This window comes from Tilletiaria anomala (genome assembly GCF_000711695.1).
Source record: "Tilletiaria anomala UBC 951 chromosome Unknown K437scaffold_16, whole genome shotgun sequence".
NCBI lineage: Eukaryota > Fungi > Basidiomycota > Exobasidiomycetes > Georgefischeriales > Tilletiariaceae > Tilletiaria > Tilletiaria anomala.
In genome coordinates, this window is record NW_013547006.1 from 90,027 (window position 1) to 108,104 (window position 18,078).

Sequence of the window (18,078 nt, forward strand, 5' to 3'; positions counted from 1 at the left end):
AAACCGTAGCCGCACCATGAAACGCATTGAGGGCTGAACGTAGCCGCTGCTTTCTCTCACCAACTCGCTTCTGATGTAGACATCCATTGTTGTGCTTGAGACTGACTATACACGTGTAGCAGGGTGGGCTTGACAACTTTTCAAATGCAACCTCAGTTGCGGGTCCATCGGCTTCGACGCCGAGTACGCACACTGTGCGGGCAGCGACGACAACACAGCGTGAAGGACAATTCGGAGAACTGGCAACCAGCGGCAACGGAGTGGTCAACTCTGACGCTGGATCAACAGCTCGATTCCAAGCTGAGGAGGCGTTTTCTGATCTTCTCTCCACTGCCTACGTCGGTGATGAAGTGCGAGGACTCCTGGCTAATAGAACGCAAATGTTCCATCCCAACTTTTACTCGAGTCTCAGAGAAGGGTCCCACTGCAGCATGCGGCAGAGAAAGCCGACTCTTCTTCGCATTTCAGCTCTTCGTTCGCAGCTCAAGAGGTCTCGAGCTTCTCAAGCCCGAACATGGTCATTCCCGTCCTGCCGTTCCATCGCCGGCCGCAAGATCCTGACCAGGAGAAAGCAATGAGCTTGCTTTTGAAATACCCGATTCGGCTGCAAATGGGGACACACGCAACTTCTTCGAAGAAGTCCAAGGTGGCGCCCACTGCTGGTATGGCCATGTTACCGGGACGGACACAGATCATATCGACTCTCCCGAAGCGGCTGGAGATGACAGCTGGTGCTTCGCAATCACATCTCTGTCTCCTCGCCTCGACTGGCTGGCTGATAAACAAGCGGAAGGGATGCCCCATAGAGACGTTGGTTCAAAGCCTTTGGGCATGGAAGGCTTCTTTAAGAGGACTAAAACCGCAACGACGATCTTCCGCAAGCTCTCTGCCAAGATCCTGGCCCTGTTCCTCATCGCACTCTGTCAGCAAGTAGAATCGCTGACAGGTGCGAGTGAGCTTTTCACCAGAAGCCTGTTTCCAGCTTATTGAGGCTTCCATTTTCTTATCATCTAGCTCCGTGCCAAGCCCTTGGACGAGAGCGAAGGCCAAACAGCAAAAGAAAACATGACGCCGAGTGCGCTGGACATTGTTGACCTCGAGTGCCTGAACATGTGGACTGGCTGTATGCTCGTCGTGGTGGCCACACGCACAGAGTATATGTGAGTGATTTTGACCTTCATCTTGAGATGGAAAGGAATACTGGGAATGTATCGTCGACGCATTGCCTCATTTCTTTCAGACTCCTCGGGCCACCTGGCATACGACTTCTCCTTTTATTCGAGGCATCTGTGGCTTTGCGTCAACCATGCATTTCTATTTGGCCCTGCAATATCTCACCCTATGCGACGCGACCATGATCACGTTCATGGCCCGCTTGCCAAGCTGTGCTGGGCGCTTGCTTACTCGGCGAGCACTTTAGCTTGCAACAATTCGTAGCTGGTGCCATCTACCTCTGCAGTGTCGTCCTCATGGTTCAGCCGACTTTTCTCTTTGGCGACCTACCAACGGCGGGCCCACTGCACCATGACTGCCATCGCCGTACGGAGACGACCTGCCTGACCACGCGATGACCCGTCCCAGTTTCCAATCACGCACCTCGTCGCGGTGGGGACGGCGCTGGCGGATGGCATGTTCGCCTCGATGGCATGGGTCTCCCTGCGCTAGATCGACAACCCGCTTCGACGTATATATCGCATATTTTGCTGTGCAGCTGGGCGGAAAGCTCTGCGACCATGCCTGCTATGCGAACCCCATCCGCCTGGCCGTCGACTCTGTTGTAAATGAGCACCGGAATAACAATTTGAGGGATACTGTCCGCTGAACCTGCGTTTCCTTTTGAGATCAACCACATTGGTCATACTCGTTGCCGCCTTCTCATTGCTAGCGCAAGTCTTCCACACGCTAGGCCGGTAACGAGAGGCAGCAGGGCTGGCGGCGAGCGTGACATACCCAGTTCAATTTTTCCACAGTATGGCAAATCAGCGGTCTACATTCGCCTCTGCAGCATCATTCGGCTCATCGAGAGCGCAGTCATTGTTGTTTGTGGGTTATGGGCGATCGCATCAGACAAGTGCGTAGGAGTTGCACCCAATATTGCATGTATTCATTAAGATTGACTTCAATTGTAGCGCTTTCGACTTATGGATATGTCAACCGAAGAAACTTCGCAATCCGCCGACGGGGCCCGTGTTCTCACTTCGTGCAGACGATACCTTCTCTTTCCTCGCCTTGTTAGCTGCAAGTAGAGCCATTAGATCCGTCATATCTCTGCGCTCTTGTGTTCCACTAGAATCCTTCGGTGCAGCAGCGGTGCCGGAAGAGTCTCGCCCTGCTTCTGTAGATATAGGTCCTGCTGTATCTTTAGTGTCTTTCGCTTTTTGTTCTTTTCGTTGGCGCCGTTTCTCGGCTTTCGCGAGTGCCGCACGCTCATCGAGCGTCATCGGTCGAGCTATAGCTTGAGCAGTGGTAGGAGCTATTACTCCTGCCCCTGCCACTGTCGAGACAGGGTCGGGGGATAGAGTTGCCGGTGTTGTTAGCATCACTGATGGTGCTGCTGGTGTTCCTTGCATGGCGGCTACCGGAGACGTCGAATTCACGGCCGATGCGGCGAGCAGTATCGATGGAGTATGTTGAGCCTGCGGCAAAGTGGGCAGTTTGCTCGGACCAGCAGTGAAAGTACCGGCAGGGATGATGGCAGCCGCTTTCAATAGTCGTTTTTTTTCTGCTCGAATATGTGCAGCTTTTTCATCGAGAGTCATGGGCCTATTCTCTGATATTCGAGCTTGTGCTGGCTGCTGATCCGTTGGCATAGGCTGATGCTTGCCTTCTGACACCTTGTTGGGGCTAGATTGAGGCGTGTTGGCGGTAGGGTGGTTCGGTTGGGAAAAGCGAGCAAACCTTGGTTCAACAACGCTGCCTTCAATCCTCTTTCTGACAGCCCGTCGCTTTGCTGGTTTCGGAGGGATTCTTCTTGCCCCGCAGTGAAGGCAGAGTGCGAGATGACCCGCCCGCCTCGACCTCATTCGTCCGCTAAGTGAATTAGCCCTGCTCTCGGCTCGGGGTTCTACTACTCCTTGCGTTTCATCCAAGTCCGTGGTTACCGCTTCAAGTGTCGTATTGACACCAGGAACCATGGCAATGGCACACTTTCTGCATCTTGTGTTGTGCAAGCTATGCCATTGTGGAAGCAGCCTATTCAACCGCACCCCCGTTGGCGCTCGGCGAGCACCCCTAACGAAGGCAGGTTGGGGCGCCGCGCTTGCCGCCGCTGCTGCTGCGGGCGATGCGTTCTTCTCGGCCCACAACCCTCGCCGTGGTACGAAGGAGGTTGCCGTTGAAGGATGGTCACTTGAAGGTCCGGCCTGGAAGTGCGATTCGAGGTACCGAACGAGTCGCTTCGCTTCAATGCTGGCTAGTTCCGGCAGCGACACTGAATGCACTTTGGAGAGTGCGTCGAGATGCAGCGCACTCGCGGTCTCGCTCTCCATGGCGGACCGAGATGTGCACACGCTGTTCGCAAAACGGCCTACGCCGCTTGATCACGTTAAGCAATGGATCCGAGTGGATCCCCAAAATAGACAATTGCGTAAAATCTTTCTGCTCGCCGCTCACAGGCCCATACAGAACGGTCAAGCTCCGAGTTGCGATAGTCTATAAGTCTGACTATAGGTGTCAATTGGGTAACAAACCAGAACCCAATGGATTTGAGCTTAGTCTATCCCAATTGGGACTGTCGGGATTCGGGTTCATGGGCCGCAACCCAGCACGTACCTGACGGGTTCGTCGGGTTTGGCCCATCAGAAAACAACCCCTTGAATCTGTTCGCACTGCACATCCGACGGCGATATACTACAACATAGGGAAGCTCCGTCATACCCTAGAACTGCTGCATGAGTTCGGCTATATCATTGATTGAGTGCCGTATTCGGGAAGAAGAACGGGGCAGACTGTCCTTCGTACAAGGAGTCAAAACTGAGGATATGCTCCGCTGTGCCGTCCGTGACGCTCTCCTCTGTCGATGCGGACGGCACAGCTTGGTCGATGTTACCCAGCCATGACCAGAGGTCCTCGAGGTCCACGCCATGTGTGGGCGCCAGGACGTCGTCGGCGAATGATGGGCCTTGCATTTGCACTGGAGGCGCGGCGGGCTGCGGAGGGCGCGGCGCGACAGAGATCGTAGGGACAAGGGTGCGCTGTTGATGCTGCTGTTGCTGGTGGTGTTGAGGCGGCTGCCCGTTCAGAAGGCCGAGGTCGGAGATGAGATGACTTTCTGAGCGGGCGCGCGCTCCCGCTCCCGCTGCTGCCGTAGCGGTGGCCGCCTCAGCCTCCTCGGCGAGTAACAGGCGCTTACCAGCATTACGAAGCATCAGTGCATATCGCCTCGCCAGATGACGCTCATCAACCGCGACGGAATTCAGGGCGTTGATGGCATCGCGCAGGATGCTGGCGCACTGCATCGGAAGCATCAGGCTTTCCGATAGCTCGCACGCCTGCATGCACACCATGACGGCAAGCACGAGGTAGAGGAAGAAGCGCGGTGGCGCACAACGCAGGCTCTGCAAGTCGACAGAGATGACGATGGCAAGCGTGCGTGCGGCATCGACGCTCTCCTTGGCGAAAGGGAACGTCGGACGGTCGCTGAGACCCTCGCCAAGTGCAGCAAGGCCATCCGGTCGCCCAATACGGCGCGCTCGCAGGACCAGAGCATCGAGGGCCACTCTGAATGCCTGCAGACGCGTGAAGTGATAGTCGACGCGGATGTCGAGTGTGCGCATGCCCCCGCCCGGATAGCCTACCGCATTGCATCGATGGATGTCAGTGAATGAGCGATCATTATGCTTAGGCGCGGCACATACCGATTTTCGGCTCAAGCCACTTGACCCAGGAGTCGAGGTCGTTCCTGAAAGGCCGCAGGATGCTCTCGAAGCGATCATTTTCCATCATGCTCGCCGTCCTGGCGTCCGACTCGTTGAGCATATCGTGCACATTGCGCAGCTTGTTGGCCAGCTCCGCATGTCCGCGCCACGCCGTCCACTTCCGCGCTTCGTTAACAGCCGGGTCCTGCCGTGCGGCGCCGACCAAGTCGTCCGTGAAGGTGAAGTTGCAGTTCTTGTTCGGCTGGTGGTGCGTTGCTGCAGCGGCTGCTGCCGCTTCTGTGGGGTGCGTGCTGTGTCCGTTTGATGAGCCGTTGGTCGGCATAGCCGGGTCGGCGACCGTGTCAGGCAGACGGTACGTCCTAGCGCGCATCAGCTCCATCCATTCGGGACTGAGCCCACCGCTGGTGAAGCGCCTGCCGAGACGGATGGAGATCTGCGTGTCAGCGCGCACGCAGTCAAGCCAGACGCGCAGCCTCCTCTCGGCCTGCTCGACCTCCGCGTGGTCCTGGCTGTAGATCCCAAAGCACTTTTCGTGCTTCGGCAAGTCCAGCTCCTCGGCGAGGCGGATGGCCATACCAACAAACATCCACGACATGCTGTCAAAGCGCTGAATCGTTGTGGCAATTACGTCCGCCGAAGGACGCGATGCTTCGCGCTTGCGCCGTGGCGACGCACGAGCTCCCTTCTTTGCACACGCCGCCAAGGCGTCTGCGGCGCCTCTTCGGCGCACCTTGCTGCTACCACCAATAGCAACGGCGTCACTAGGGGCGTCTGAGCTGCGCGCCACATCACCATCCGCTGCAGTCCCATTCGTGTAAAGACGACGCGGCACGACTGGAACGCGCTCATCGACATCGACATCCATCTCTTCATCTTCATCCTCCTCATCGTCATCTTCCTCCGAGTCGGAAGAAGCAAGCATATCCTGCCGATTGGAATGGATCCCCCATGTGGACCACTCGGACAGCAGCAGAAGTGCTTCGACGCTGCCGACCGAGTGCAGGCTGCAGTCGACGAGCACACGCCCAGCGAGCTGGTGCGTCCAGTGCGAGATACGCTGATGCAACTCGAGCCCGAAACTCGCTTTTTCCGCCGCGACCGATGCTGCGGACAGGACCTTGGCGCCGCCTCCACCGCTGCTCGTTCCATCGGCGGAATGCGCCGCCTGCTTCGCCCTATACCCATCGTGTCCATCGAGCGCGTTTGCCGCGGCGTCTTGGTCCGGGCCGATACAGAAGCGCGAGGCGATGGAAAGGATGGCGCCGAGCAAGAGCGGCTCACGGCTGATGAGCTCTGAGCGCGACTCTTTTGTATTGCGCATGTATCTTTCGGAGCAGAGCGGCGAGAAGCTGTGGATGTGTTGGAAGAAGCTTCATTGAAGGACAAGGAAAAAAGTTGGGTGTGGTAGATAGATGCTGAGTGGGTGAGCAGAGGGCAATCGAGATTGGTCTTGTCTTCCCAACAGCGTGACTCACTATTTGAATAGATATCTTGTCTCAGAAGCCTTGATGATCTTCAAACGAACTGGCTCAAAGTCCCTCCAGTCTTGAAGGCGCTTGGGCTTGACATGCGTAACGTTTGCGTATGCGTGCTGGACGGCGGAGGCAAAAACGGCGGACGAAGGACCCGCATGTGCAGCAGCTGGTACGCCTGGAACCGTCTTAACGCCATTAGCAATGGAAATCGACGCGGACGTCGAAGTCCTCGGAGCAGCGCCGGCATCAGCTCGCCGGGTCTTGCTCAACGTCGCTCGTCCTTTCTCCTCCTCGGCCGTACCCGCACCGGTGGCCGACGCACATTTCCTCTTCCTTGCGCTGCTTGCGGCATCGCTGGCATTGGCATTGGCGGTGGCATCGGAGGCCGCACTGCGCTCGCTCGCCGCGGGTGACCCCGCTGCAGCACCGGTGCCAGGTCCTTTTCCAGCAGTGGTGGGCACAGGCGACTCTGCGGCGGCAATAACCTCTCTGACGCCGACGGTGGTGAGCGCCTTCATAGCCTCGCTGCTGTTGCGCAGGTTGATCAGTGCCAGACTCGCATGCGCGGTCGGCGATGACGTATCGCTCCCGGCGGCGTCGCTGCTGTTTGCCCCTGCGCCGCTGCTGCGATGGGCGAGGCCCACAGCGTTCTGTGTGCCGCCGCTGCCGCTATTCGGAGCGTACATCGGCGGCGAGAGCGCAGAGGGCGCAGCGGAGGGGATGCTGCTGGATGAATGGGAGCGGCCCATCGCTGGCTTCTGGTGGTGGTGGTGATGATGATGGGAAGAGGGGTATGCCGGGTGCCACGGATCGTGCTGCGAGGGACTCTGGCCGGTCGCAGCCGTGGCGCTTAGTTCACCCGCGCTGAACGTCTTTTGAGGCGGTGGGAGCATCTGCGAAGACGAAGAAGTGGATCCAGACGCTCCGCCGCGCGCAGCATTTGGTGGCAGATGGCTCCACGCAGCAGGCGTGGGCACACTTCCATTACCATTTCCGCTGCCATCGGCATACGCATGTCCATGTCCGACTCCATGTTCAAACACGTTGGCATGCGCGAGTCCGCCTTTGGGCCTGCCTCGCGTGCCCTTGTCGAACGTGCAGTCGCGGCGCTCGCGGCGGCAGCGGCGGCAGGGCGGGTCGAGAGGCTGCTCGACGCTGCCGAGGTCGCAGCGCACCTTGCGGAAGCGGCAGGCGTCGCAGGCCTTGTATGCGCGCTGGAACGCCTTCAGACTCTGCTGTACATCGCTAGATCCGGCGCTCGGCGTTGCGTGCGCACTGGCGCTTGCGCTGGTGTCTCCCATTGCCCCGGGCGGATCCGCTTCTGTGTTGCTGCCTCCGACTCCGGTGCCGAATGAAGGTGAGAGCGCTGTTACTGCTGCCGCTGACGACGACGCGTCGTGCCGTGGCACATGAGGCATGCTGGGGGCAAAATTATTCTGAGTCAGAAGCAAGGCGGGGGAAGGGGGCGTTCATATGCAGCAGGCTGCTGTGGCTGCTGCTCTGTGCAGGAGAGATTTGGCATCCGAGGCAGAAGGCAGATGCGGGGGGATCCTTCGCTGTGCAAGATGCTCCGTACCCAGTCGACACTCTCCACTCCCCTCAACGCCACCTCGCTTCACTCCACTCCTGTACACTCCTTAACGACAGCTCAGTCGCACGAGGCTGGGCTGGAGATTCTGCTGCTGCTGGCTTTCCATAGGACGCCGCCGATACTATGTTACCTCAATGGACGGAGATGGAGTGGTGCGTGCATCTAACGTGGGGATCTGCATGCCCCGAACGAGCTTGCACGCTAAGTTGTCAACCCTACTTCTGCTTCTGATCCTGGACCAAGACCAAGACCACGATGCAACCACTAGCGAAAGTTGATTTCAACTGGAGACCTCAAATTCTTTTTTTCGAAAAGCATTTACGTTGAGGTGTGGGATTGGGATGGCAAAGCTTGGAGACGCATTGTCAAGAGTTTGTGGCTGTGACTTGTACGAAAGCCCTGGTTCTAACAATTTCGCTGCAAGCCAGCCACTTGTAAGTGGGCCAATCGCCGACACTGACATTCACGTCGCAGAGCTTTTCTGTCTGCACCATGGACCATGGCCTTGCTACAGATAAGGAAGTAAGCCAGACAAATAGGCCCACCATCCCAAACGGGTCAAAGCTGTCCTTCTTCTTCAGCTCTACGGTATCCCGCGTGTTCTAGCTGCCATATTCAAAGATCGAAGAGAGTCTCGTACGCAATGCTGTGCATGAGACGCTCATATGGGGTCGTCAAGTTAGGAAGACGGTGGCAAAGCATTGCGAACACGCTCAGTTCCCCGAAATAGTGCCGCATTGTTTACTGAACATTCAGGCGTTTGGCATTGCTGTGTACCTATTCACCGTGGCTGGCTGATGGAAAGGGTTCACCAAAAAGTAGTGCAAATTTTCAGATTACAACTGAGAGGCATGTTAAATATCAGCAGCTATTGATGCCCAATTAAACCTCAGTTCGAAACCCCAGTTTGCTAGGTATTTGTCCTTGTCAACGCAACAGCAATGACTACTTATCAGAAGTTGTTGTCGACTCGGCGAGCCGTCAGAAGACAATCAAAGCCCTCGGCTAAGGAGAACAGCAGAGCGCACGACGGTAAGGTGGATTTTTGATTCGTACTTTCGTTCTATCATTGCGCGTCCTGCAGTTCAGCTTCCTGCTCTGCGTCGGCAGGACGATGTACAGCTCGCGTATCCTTGGACCATATACGTGCGATGGTTCCGTTCTCTTAAATCCGAGAAGCTATAGTCTCCGTGACTTACGTTTGGCAGGCAGTTTGGGAGCTCCAGAGAACAGAGTGCCAGAAGTAGAGGGATCAAAGGTGGGTCACTTTCTGGACCGAGACTGCCGTGAATTTGTTGGAGACTAGATACATTAAAGGAAGGCGATGTTATGTGTGTAACTACGATTTATGCGATGCGAGAAAATGTGTTGTACACACATAAGTTGTGCTGCGCATGTCAAACAAAGATGCTGATTGGTGAAAGCTGAACGTGATCTGTGTTGCTTTACTTAACGTTGCAAGCTGAACGCTTCGATGGCCTTTCCTGGTGGCGACCGAACTGTCAGCCGGCGACAGCTAGGCGCTTCTTTACGGTACTTACAGTTCTCGTCGCTCTAAGAGGGACTTGATTGCGGACAAGCCATGGCAAGCCAGCATGCAATCTTCAGCTGCAGGTGTGGCGTTGTTTACTTTCTGCACAATTGTGCTTTGCTGTGAGCTGGAGGGGGGTTGGTACTAAGCTGCCTATAGCTGGTCGCGACCAAAAGAGTTGAACTTAGGGACATGGCCCGCGCGGGTTTGAGCAGCGTAGCTGTCCCTTTTGACTATAGGGAATAAATCGTATGATAGTAATATAAACCACATTATATCTAGATCGACTTATCTTTCAAGAGGGACTTCAAAATCATCTAAGACAACGACAGAGAGGCAATTAATAGCCGGATCGCTGTGTCAATCGGCTTCCTGTGGACTCTTGACACCAAACGTCGGCGGCTTTGCCTGCGGACGTATACGTATCCTACTGTAAGATGTTGATCAGCACGAATGAGAAAAATGAGACTTGGACCGGGTGAATGTGCGCCACCTGGGTGCCTATATGAGGACTGCGCATGCAATCGCGCAAATAATTTTTGTGAGCCTGTCGTTGTCCGCGCATGAGGGAAAGTGAAGGACCTGGATCCTGCTATATAGAGAGTTTTAGCCCCCCTTTTTGCAAGGAACAATATTTGACGACGACTTGGGCCGGGCTCCTTCTCTTCGGAGCTCGGAAGCAGCTTACCTGCTTTCATAAGCGAGCGAAGAACGACGGGGGCGGATGCAGGCCGCCGCCACAATCATCTCCATCACCACTACCAAGTCGGGCGAAATGTGCACGTGCACGAGCATGCCATAACAATGCTAACGCAGAAAGTGCTCATCTAGCATCTATAGCATCTATCAAGGTATATACAACGCGCGTGCTAATGATTGCGCAATGCATCCTGGGGTGGTTACTTCGACGTGCATGAGCATACCCCACCCCCAACGAAGCGACCGAGCGCGGTTGTACTGAGATTCGCGCTCAACGCCCCATCCAGCCCTACGCGAGTAACAGTGAGAAGAGGGATGGGAGAAACGAGCATCGCCTATGTCAGCGCCCAAGGACATGGCGGCTGTTGCCCAGACACAGTCGGAACTCACACCGTCGACGACGAGCATCTCGCCACACACATAACGGCTTGCATCGCTCGCCAGAAACACCGTCGGCCCCGCAAAATCCCACGGCTGGCCCCACCGGTTAGCGGGAATGCGCTCTGAGATCTGCCGCAAGCGCGTCGGGTCTGCCAGCAGACGCTCGTTCTGCATTGCGCCAAGTCGGATGAGATTGTAAGCGTCCGCATATCCGTATGCGTTGAAGATGTTCGGAGCGGAGGACGTACCATGTCTGTTGCAATGTATCCCGGTCTGTGTCCAGAAAATGGGGTCAGATGCGTATGGATAAGTCTGTTCTCTGCAATTGGCCCACTACCGGCGACAACTTACGCAATTCCATTGACCTGGATGCCGTGCTTGCTCCACTCGTTGCTGAGCGTCTTGGTGAACTGCCCGATGGCGCCCTTGGCCGCTGCGTACGCCGGGACGGTCAAGCCGCCCTGGAAAGTGAGCAAGCTTCCAAAATTGATGATCTTGCCTCCCTGCCAGTCTGCCTCCTTTCCTGCGGCTACCAGCGCGAGCTTGCGCTCGAGCATGTGCTTGCCTGCCGCTTGCGACAGTAGCCATGCGCTCTTGAGGTTGACTGCGATTACCTCGTCCCAGTATTCCTCCGGGAACGCCTCGGAAGGCGCGCGCCGCTGGATCCCGGCGCAGTTGACGAGCACGTCGAGCCGCCCGGACAACGCTGCCACTGCGCGCGGGACGACCGTGCGCACCGACGCCGCATCGGACAAGTCCGCCTCCACCGTCACGTGCTGCTGCTGCTGCTCTTGCTGTGCTGCGGGTAGTGCGGCGAGCACAGCTGCAGCGTCAGTTCCCGGGCGAACCGCGAGACACACCCGCGCGCCCGCCTGCGCGAGGGCGACGGCACACGCTTGCCCGATGCCGCGTGTGCCGCCCGTCAGTAGAACGTGCCTGCCTGCCAGGTCGAACAGCGCCGGCGATACGCGCGCCGGCGTCGCAGGGCAGTGCGGCAGTGTCGCATCGCCGACAACGACGGCGGCGGCTCCTTGCGTTGGCTGTTCGGTGCTGGCGCTTGCCCTTGCGATGGACATGGTGGGAACGTTGGCTATAATGTGCGTCTCGAAAGGGGTGTTTTGCCGACCTTGCTCTCTCCGCTTTCCCGATTTGATTCCACAGTGATTTTCACGAATCTGTTCGTTCGAGTCTCGCTTTATGAATATCCCGTGGTGTTGAGAGCATGAGTGATGAAGTCAGCGACGAGATGGGACCACAGGTGATCGTATATAAGCAAAGGCAGCGGCCAGACGACCTAATGTACCCTTTCCACCGTGCAGAATAGGGCATCAACCATCGCCTTCTCCCAACAGGCCCCACGGACACATCCGCGCCGCCCACGTTGAGATTGGCGGAAGAGGATTGAGGAAGTGTGGGGGGGAGCTGCCTACGGCCGGTCCGGTTGACCCGGGTTGCACCGAATGCGGTCCGCTGTGTGGTTGTGCTCTAACCTGAGTTCCGAAGTACCGTACCTCATGAGGTTCCGCAGCTTCCGTTTTCCGCTTAGCCATTTTTGACAATCCGAAGAAGTCACTGTGTGGGTTTTCGGTAGAACGAATCTAACTTCGTTCCCCGCCAAAACAGCGGCTTCGGACTCACAGCGAATCCAGTAATAAAAATACGCCCAAAAATAGATCAAGGTTGGATTCGATTTCGGTTTGCCGATGGTTGAATTTCTAGCATGTTTTGAAACTGTGTTCGGTAGCCCCGATCCAGCACTACATTTCGATATGCAAAAAACCCCGATTCAGAGGAATTCGAAATTGAAACCCACATGACTCTGGCCTCAACCTGTGCATGCCATCACGTGCACCTCCTCGTTCCTCTAGGAATCTCGGCCGAGACAACAAGAAAGATCACAGGTTTTTAAAACGGAGTTGGATCCAAATATGAGGAAAATGAATTCATAATCCCTGTAAAGCAGCACCTTTCGAATCCACTTTTGGCCTCAATAAAAAAAGAAATCTGAATCCATTTCTACGGAACACAATCTCTGGTAACAACAGCTTCAACAGTGCTTGCTGGAGAGCAAGTCTCGTGATTCCAACTGCGCTCACGATACAGCGTCTGATTGTCTTGCCAGCAGGAACAGCCACCCACCCCGTGATCGTTTCGCGTTCACCATGAATGTTCCGTCTAGGCCTGCTCCAAGCAATGCAGGTGCACCTCTGGACTCGGCTCTGATAGAACTCTCGCTGTCGGAAAGCCAAAAGCATGGCTCGAAGGCTCGCAGCGCCAATCGATACGATGGCGCTTCCACCATCCTCGTGCATTGCCTGCAGCGTGCAGCTGACAAGAAAGGAAAGTCATTAATCCGGGCGACCACATACACTGCGCACGAGGAGGATCCAGACGCCCATGCCGCGTCGGACCAGAGCAACAAGGTGGCGCACAAGATCGTCTCGTGGAAGACCAAGGAGTATGCCTACCGAAAAGCTGCTGGTTCGGTCGAGACTTATTTCAAGGATGGAGGGAACGAATTGCCGACGCTCGCCCGAGGCCTCTTCACGGAGCAGCTTGATGGTGAACATGCCGACGAAGGAGAAGGAGGGGGAAGCGAAGGCAATGCACGGCATCGGATTGTCGTGCGTGGATATGACAAATTCTTCAACAAGGGCGAGATGGCATGGACAAAGGTAGGGTCAATCGGTTCCTTGTTTCTGAATCTGTCCATAATAGATAGCTCACTAGCACTCGTTTTGGATGAACAGCCAACCTCTCTGAAACAGTACAGCTCTCCGCCTTACCTCTTGACCTTCAAAGAAAATGGATGCATCATATTTGTGTCGGCCCTCACACCATCTTCTCTCCTCGTCACATCCAAGCACTCCCTTGGCCCGCTCCCTGCTTCTGTCCTAGAAGATGGCGATGATGCTGACGTCGGCGACCGGCCAGAGGAGTCGGGTTTATCGGGCCCCTCGAGTGCCAATGCCAGGGTCGATACGCAGCAAGCGGACGGCGAGGGTAAAGATGCGAGCGTCTCGCACGCAGAGATGGGCTCTTCCTGGCTCTCGGTGCACCTTTCCCGCGTCGGACGCACGCGCGCCGACCTGGCCCACGAGCTGTGGCAGCGTAACGAGACGGCTGTCCTGGAGCTGTGCGACGACAGCTTCGAGGAACATGTCCTTGCGTACGAGCGTGAGAGGTCCGGGCTGTATCTCCACGGGCTTAACTCCAACGCGGTCGAGTTCGCCACGCGGGACATGCGCGAGGTGGAGAACTTCGCGAAGGAGTGGGGTCTGCTCAGCGTCCGATGGCTCGAGGTCGGTAGCTACGCGGAGGTCGAACGCATTACGGACGAGGTCGGCCAGAGCGGCATGTGGCATGGGGAACCGATCGAGGGATTCGTCGTGCGCACGCACATCCCAACCGATGCGCCATCTATTCAAGACGTCTTGCGAGGCAGTGCAAATGGGTCACATGCCGCAAAGCAAGTGGCACGTCCCCCGTACGCACCGGGTCAGGCATGGTTCTTCAAGATCAAGTTCGACGAGCCATACCTCATGTACCGGGACTGGCGAGAGCTGACGAGACGCATGCTCGCTGAGCGTAATATCTGGCTCAAGGATCAATCCAGCGTGATGAATGTGAATGAAATACAACAGGCTGGCAACAGTATGAGAGGGAGTGATCAGGAGGGAGAGGCCAAGAGCGCGCAACAGATTGTGGGAGGAGACACTGGGGAGAAAGCGGGGTTAGCATCAGAGAGCCCCTCAACTTCCGGCGCAGCGTCGGCTATGCAAGTGATGAGCAAGAAACAACTCAAGAAGCAAGCGAACCAATTGAACCGAGAAACCAGAAAGCAGCACGCTCTAGCTCACAAGGCTGCCGCATCCGCGAATAAAGTCTTGCTGCCGCCAAAACCGGCCCCGCGGTCCAAGCGCGCCGAGACGCTCGCCTTTGTCGACTGGTGCTACGAGCGAATCTTTGGCAGTGAGGATGGTGCTGTCTCGCCAGAGCTGGGCATGTTCGAGGGATTCTGCCGTGGGAAAGGAATCATCGGCGTGCGCAACTACTTCCTCAAGTTCTGCGAATCGGAGCAAGGGAAGAAACTGCTTTCCCGTTACGGAAAAATTAACCAAACGGTGGAGGAGGCGACCCGGCGCGAGAAGGAGTCGCGACCGTTTACCAAGACGCTCATCGTGCCCATCGCTGTGCCTGGATGCGGCAAGACGGTGCTGGCTATCGCCCTGCGTGAGCTTCTTGCTGCCTGCGTGCCAGCGATCATCATTGGCCACACACAGAGCGACGATGTCAAGGCAAAGAAGACAGGGCCGATCTTCTTGCAAAACATCGAGCGCGAGCTAAAGGCGAATGACTTTGTCATCGCCGACCGCAACAACCACCTGTTCCAGCACCGTGACGAGATTGCTGAGGTGGTGGAACGCATTGAGAGGGATGGCTTCCGACCGGAGGGAAAGCAGCAGCAGCATACCCCACAGGGAACGAAAGAGGAAATCCGCGCTGACGCCATCAGCAATGACACAAGCCCGCGCATCCGAGTCGTTGCCCTCGCATGGGCCCTAGACGCCATGTCTCACAATCAGATCTTTACCATTTGCAACTCACGCATTGTCGCCCGCGGTCAAAACCACCAATCGCTACGTGCCGACGAGTCTTTGCAGTCAGGCAACGTGCGTGGCGCGCAAAAGTCCCACGAAAAGATTCTATGGCGGTTCCTGAGTACCATGCAGCCTTTCGGGAGCGCGGCTCATGGGGAGGGCAGCGAAGGGCGCGGAGACGAGCGCTTCGACGACAGCATCACGCTGCACGTTGACGGATCACTCGAAGAGAACCTCCGGGTGCTCGTCCATGAGCTGCGGAGAATCTGCGGTGGCGTGCTGCCGGGACCGGAACCGAGTCCCTCGCAGCTCGGAGCTGCGCTCGCCAAAGCGCAGCAGTACAAGATCGGCATCAGAAAGGAGCAGCGCGATAGGGGCATCGCAAAGACGCCAAGTCAGCCGCCGCGGTACTATGCAATCGCCGTTGACATCGATGTCGACGCTACTGTTCGGGATGCTCTTCAGCGTAGTCACTGCGATGTGGCCGCCAAAGCATCGGCCCTCGCCTTCTTGCAGCGTCTCCGCGAGAGCAGTCGCATCGTCGTGCACCCGCACATCACGCTCGTGCACTCGCAAAGCGTCAAAGCGGAGGAGACAGGGGTCTTGGGTGCAGACGCAAAGGGAGCGCTAGCGCGCTGGAAGTGCTACGAAGCGCTGTGCCAGCCAGATCAGCCACCCGTCTACTTTGCGTTCCATCTGGACAAGCTCGTGTGGGACGGGCGGGTAATGGTAATTGGGGTGCGAGACGTACATTCCGAGCAAGTTCCGAATTTCAATGATTTGCAGAGCGGCGAAGGAGGGATGCAGCAAGGAACCTGGCGCCCGCACGTCACCGTCGGCACGGGGAGTGTGGAGATCCGACCTTTCGAGGCGGGACAGGCTATAGCAAAAGCGGAAGCTGGAGCTAAAGAGATCAGCTTGATGGACCTATCGTATCTGAACCTGCAGATTCAAGGCCAGTTGGCAGGCATGTATGCTTGAAACGAGCCAGATTATAAAATCACCATCATCAAGCATCTGTAGCATAGCCATATACATAGCAAGGCTTATTCCAGCCGAGCAGCAGCATGTGACCTCAGAGGTGTGCATTAGAATTCTGGTGCGCGAATAATAGGTACAGCCGGGTCCCATGGACCATGGAGTCTACGCTTGTGCCTCTGCAAGTGTCGCATCCACATTGGGCAAACGATGCTGACAAAGGCAATCATCCCGATATGGATCGCCACAGCGCTACGCGCTCCTCCGCCCGCGTCTCGCTGAGTTGCAATCGTCTCCTGGGTCCCTTGTGCTAGGTCAAGAGTCAGGAAAAGGCCGAGGGCGACCATGAGGGAAAACGAGAAAAGCAGCACTTGAAAGGCGATGACCGGGTTTGGAAGGTACCCCGCAGGAGCACGAGCAGACTCGTTTCCCCAATATGAAGCTGTAATGTCGCCATTTGCCAACTCGCTGGCATTCCCATCCGCTTGGTCCCGTCGCTTCTTCGACTGTTCTTTGCGGCGCCGCAGCAGCCTGTCATGTCTCTCCACGAAAATTCCGATCATCCTTGCGCGGAAGATGGGGACGAGTGCAAAGACTTGCATGCTGAACAACAACAGTGCAAAGACATCGCCATTCCATCGCAAGCGTGAAGCAAGTACGACCGACGCACAGACCGCTGCATTCAGCGAGACCTTCACTGCCAATCCACCACCCGCTTGAGTATTCTGCCCTGCGACAATGTAGACTGGAGGTCGTTGGTTGGAAAGTGTCTGCTGTTGCACACCCCTGCTATAAGAGCGGCAGGCGTCATTTGCTCGCGCGCCTGCGTTCACTGACGGATTTGAACCTTGCTTTCCTCTGCCTTCATCAGAGCGAGTTGCGAGGTGAGTCGTGCTGTAGTCGGCGGTGGCCATATTGAGGCAGAACAGCGCAGCGCTGAGTGCCCAGATGCTGTCCGAGGTGGTCGCCTCCGTGAGTGTTCGCAGCACTGGAGAGAGCGCAAACAGAACAAGCGCGAGCAGCAACAGAGAAAGCAGGCGCCCCACTTGCTGGGCTACAGGTCCGCGTTTGCTGCGCCTTGCCGCTTGGCGTTGCGAGACAGCTTGTGAGTGGTTTGAATGTGATTTCAGGAAATGAGGGGGAAGAGCACTGCACAACGACCAGCCGAGTACAGATGTCGAAGTGCTGAACACGCAGAGCGTGAGACTAGACAGGCTCCCATTCAGGAGGTGTATGTAAGTGCCGATGAACGTCATGACGAGGTTGAAGTGAATGGAAATCGGCAGGGAAAAGTGAATCAAAGTGGCCGTCCTCGGCAGATACAGGTTGGCTGAAAAGAAAATGTCAGACGGACCAGGCAGTGCGCACGACAATGGTCGGAAGGAGTGGATGTACGCACTATTGGTTTGCAGCGCTGACAGGAAAGAATCAGGGACATAGTTATCCGGGTACGGCTGCTTCTTCCACAGTACTTTTTCCCAAGCCGGTTTATTTCTGGCCAGCAACGCTGTTGTCTCTCGCACTTCTGTGTCTGCATCTTGCATCTGGGGTGCCTGCTGAGGAGTGCTTCTTGAACCTGCATTTGGGGTAAGCATGGCATGCCTCGTGGGTAGTATCGTCCTTTTCAGTATTTCTGAAGATGGTGCATTCTCCAGCAGCTTCCGGGGAGGAGCACTCCTCGCTACGACAAAGGCGATGATTTTGAAGTTTTCCACCAAATCCCCACCGATATTGACATCGCTAGCCTCGTCTCAAGATTGCGCGCGCAATGCAAAGCTGACCAGCGTTGGGGCTTGGGGCTTGGGGCCTCCGTTCAGGGAAAAGAGTCGCGATCAATGCATACAGCTCAGGCCAAGCGCCACATCAAAGGCCGCTGTATGAAGCCGCACCGGTGCTCCTACACATAGTTTGTACCAGACCTCGATGCGTTGAGGGTAGCAAAATG

The 18,078-nt window shown here is 56.4% G+C and overlaps 5 protein-coding genes across 5 annotated transcripts; 1 reads left to right on the forward strand and 4 right to left on the reverse strand.

Moving 5' to 3' along the window:
- Positions 1 to 2,085: 2,085 nt before the first annotated feature.
- Positions 2,086 to 3,635, reverse strand: K437DRAFT_254815 (uncharacterized protein). The gene has a single exon (XM_013389291.1). The coding sequence runs from the start codon at positions 3,486 to 3,488 to the stop codon at positions 2,151 to 2,153; it is 1,338 nt and encodes a 445-aa protein (XP_013244745.1). The 5' UTR covers positions 3,489 to 3,635; the 3' UTR covers positions 2,086 to 2,150.
- A 176-nt stretch (positions 3,636 to 3,811) lies between these two features.
- K437DRAFT_254816 (uncharacterized protein) lies at positions 3,812 to 8,052 on the reverse strand. Its single transcript, XM_013389292.1, has 3 exons — positions 6,353 to 8,052; positions 4,857 to 6,247; positions 3,812 to 4,792 (listed from the first exon to the last, which is right to left on the reverse strand). Exons 1-3 carry the CDS (start codon positions 7,768 to 7,770, stop codon positions 3,906 to 3,908), a joined length of 3,696 nt encoding a protein of 1,231 aa, XP_013244746.1. The 5' UTR covers positions 7,771 to 8,052; the 3' UTR covers positions 3,812 to 3,905.
- A 2,258-nt stretch (positions 8,053 to 10,310) lies between these two features.
- On the reverse strand, positions 10,311 to 11,840 carry K437DRAFT_233180 (putative 2-deoxy-D-gluconate 3-dehydrogenase). The gene is made up of 4 exons (XM_013389293.1): positions 10,906 to 11,840; positions 10,803 to 10,827; positions 10,564 to 10,722; positions 10,311 to 10,462 (listed from the first exon to the last, which is right to left on the reverse strand). Exons 1-4 carry the CDS (start codon positions 11,628 to 11,630, stop codon positions 10,445 to 10,447), a joined length of 927 nt encoding a protein of 308 aa, XP_013244747.1. The 5' UTR covers positions 11,631 to 11,840; the 3' UTR covers positions 10,311 to 10,444.
- A 762-nt stretch (positions 11,841 to 12,602) lies between these two features.
- On the forward strand, positions 12,603 to 16,210 carry K437DRAFT_272911 (uncharacterized protein). Its single transcript, XM_013389294.1, has 2 exons — positions 12,603 to 13,229; positions 13,305 to 16,210. Exons 1-2 carry the CDS (start codon positions 12,717 to 12,719, stop codon positions 16,134 to 16,136), a joined length of 3,345 nt encoding a protein of 1,114 aa, XP_013244748.1. The 5' UTR covers positions 12,603 to 12,716; the 3' UTR covers positions 16,137 to 16,210.
- A 60-nt stretch (positions 16,211 to 16,270) lies between these two features.
- K437DRAFT_216697 (phosphatidylinositol N-acetylglucosaminyltransferase) lies at positions 16,271 to 17,614 on the reverse strand (the record flags this gene model as incomplete). Its single annotated transcript, XM_013389295.1, has 5 exons — positions 16,271 to 16,426; positions 16,682 to 16,830; positions 16,981 to 17,217; positions 17,284 to 17,444; positions 17,502 to 17,614. Coding segments are annotated over 5 exons (816 nt in total), but the record flags the coding sequence as incomplete, so codon positions are not given.
- Between the last annotated feature and the right edge of the window lie 464 nt (positions 17,615 to 18,078).

Coding starts and splice junctions, on each gene's coding strand:
- K437DRAFT_254815 (XM_013389291.1), bottom strand. CDS start 3,488: ATGGAGAGCGAGACCGCGAGTGCGCTGCATCTCGACGCACTCTCCAAA.
- K437DRAFT_254816 (XM_013389292.1), bottom strand. CDS start 7,770: ATGCCTCATGTGCCACGGCACGACGCGTCGTCGTCAGCGGCAGCAGTA. Junction 6,248..6,352: donor ACAAGATATCTATTCAAATA/GTGAGTCACGCT, acceptor CCTTCAATGAAG/CTTCTTCCAACACATCCACA. Junction 4,793..4,856: donor GTGGCTTGAGCCGAAAATCG/GTATGTGCCGCG, acceptor GCAATGCGGTAG/GCTATCCGGGCGGGGGCATG.
- K437DRAFT_233180 (XM_013389293.1), bottom strand. CDS start 11,630: ATGTCCATCGCAAGGGCAAGCGCCAGCACCGAACAGCCAACGCAAGGA. Junction 10,828..10,905: donor ATCCAGGTCAATGGAATTGC/GTAAGTTGTCGC, acceptor TTCTGGACACAG/ACCGGGATACATTGCAACAG. Junction 10,723..10,802: donor GATACATTGCAACAGACATG/GTACGTCCTCCG, acceptor GGCGCAATGCAG/AACGAGCGTCTGCTGGCAGA.
- K437DRAFT_272911 (XM_013389294.1), top strand. CDS start 12,717: ATGAATGTTCCGTCTAGGCCTGCTCCAAGCAATGCAGGTGCACCTCTG. Junction 13,230..13,304: donor GCGAGATGGCATGGACAAAG/GTAGGGTCAATC, acceptor TTGGATGAACAG/CCAACCTCTCTGAAACAGTA.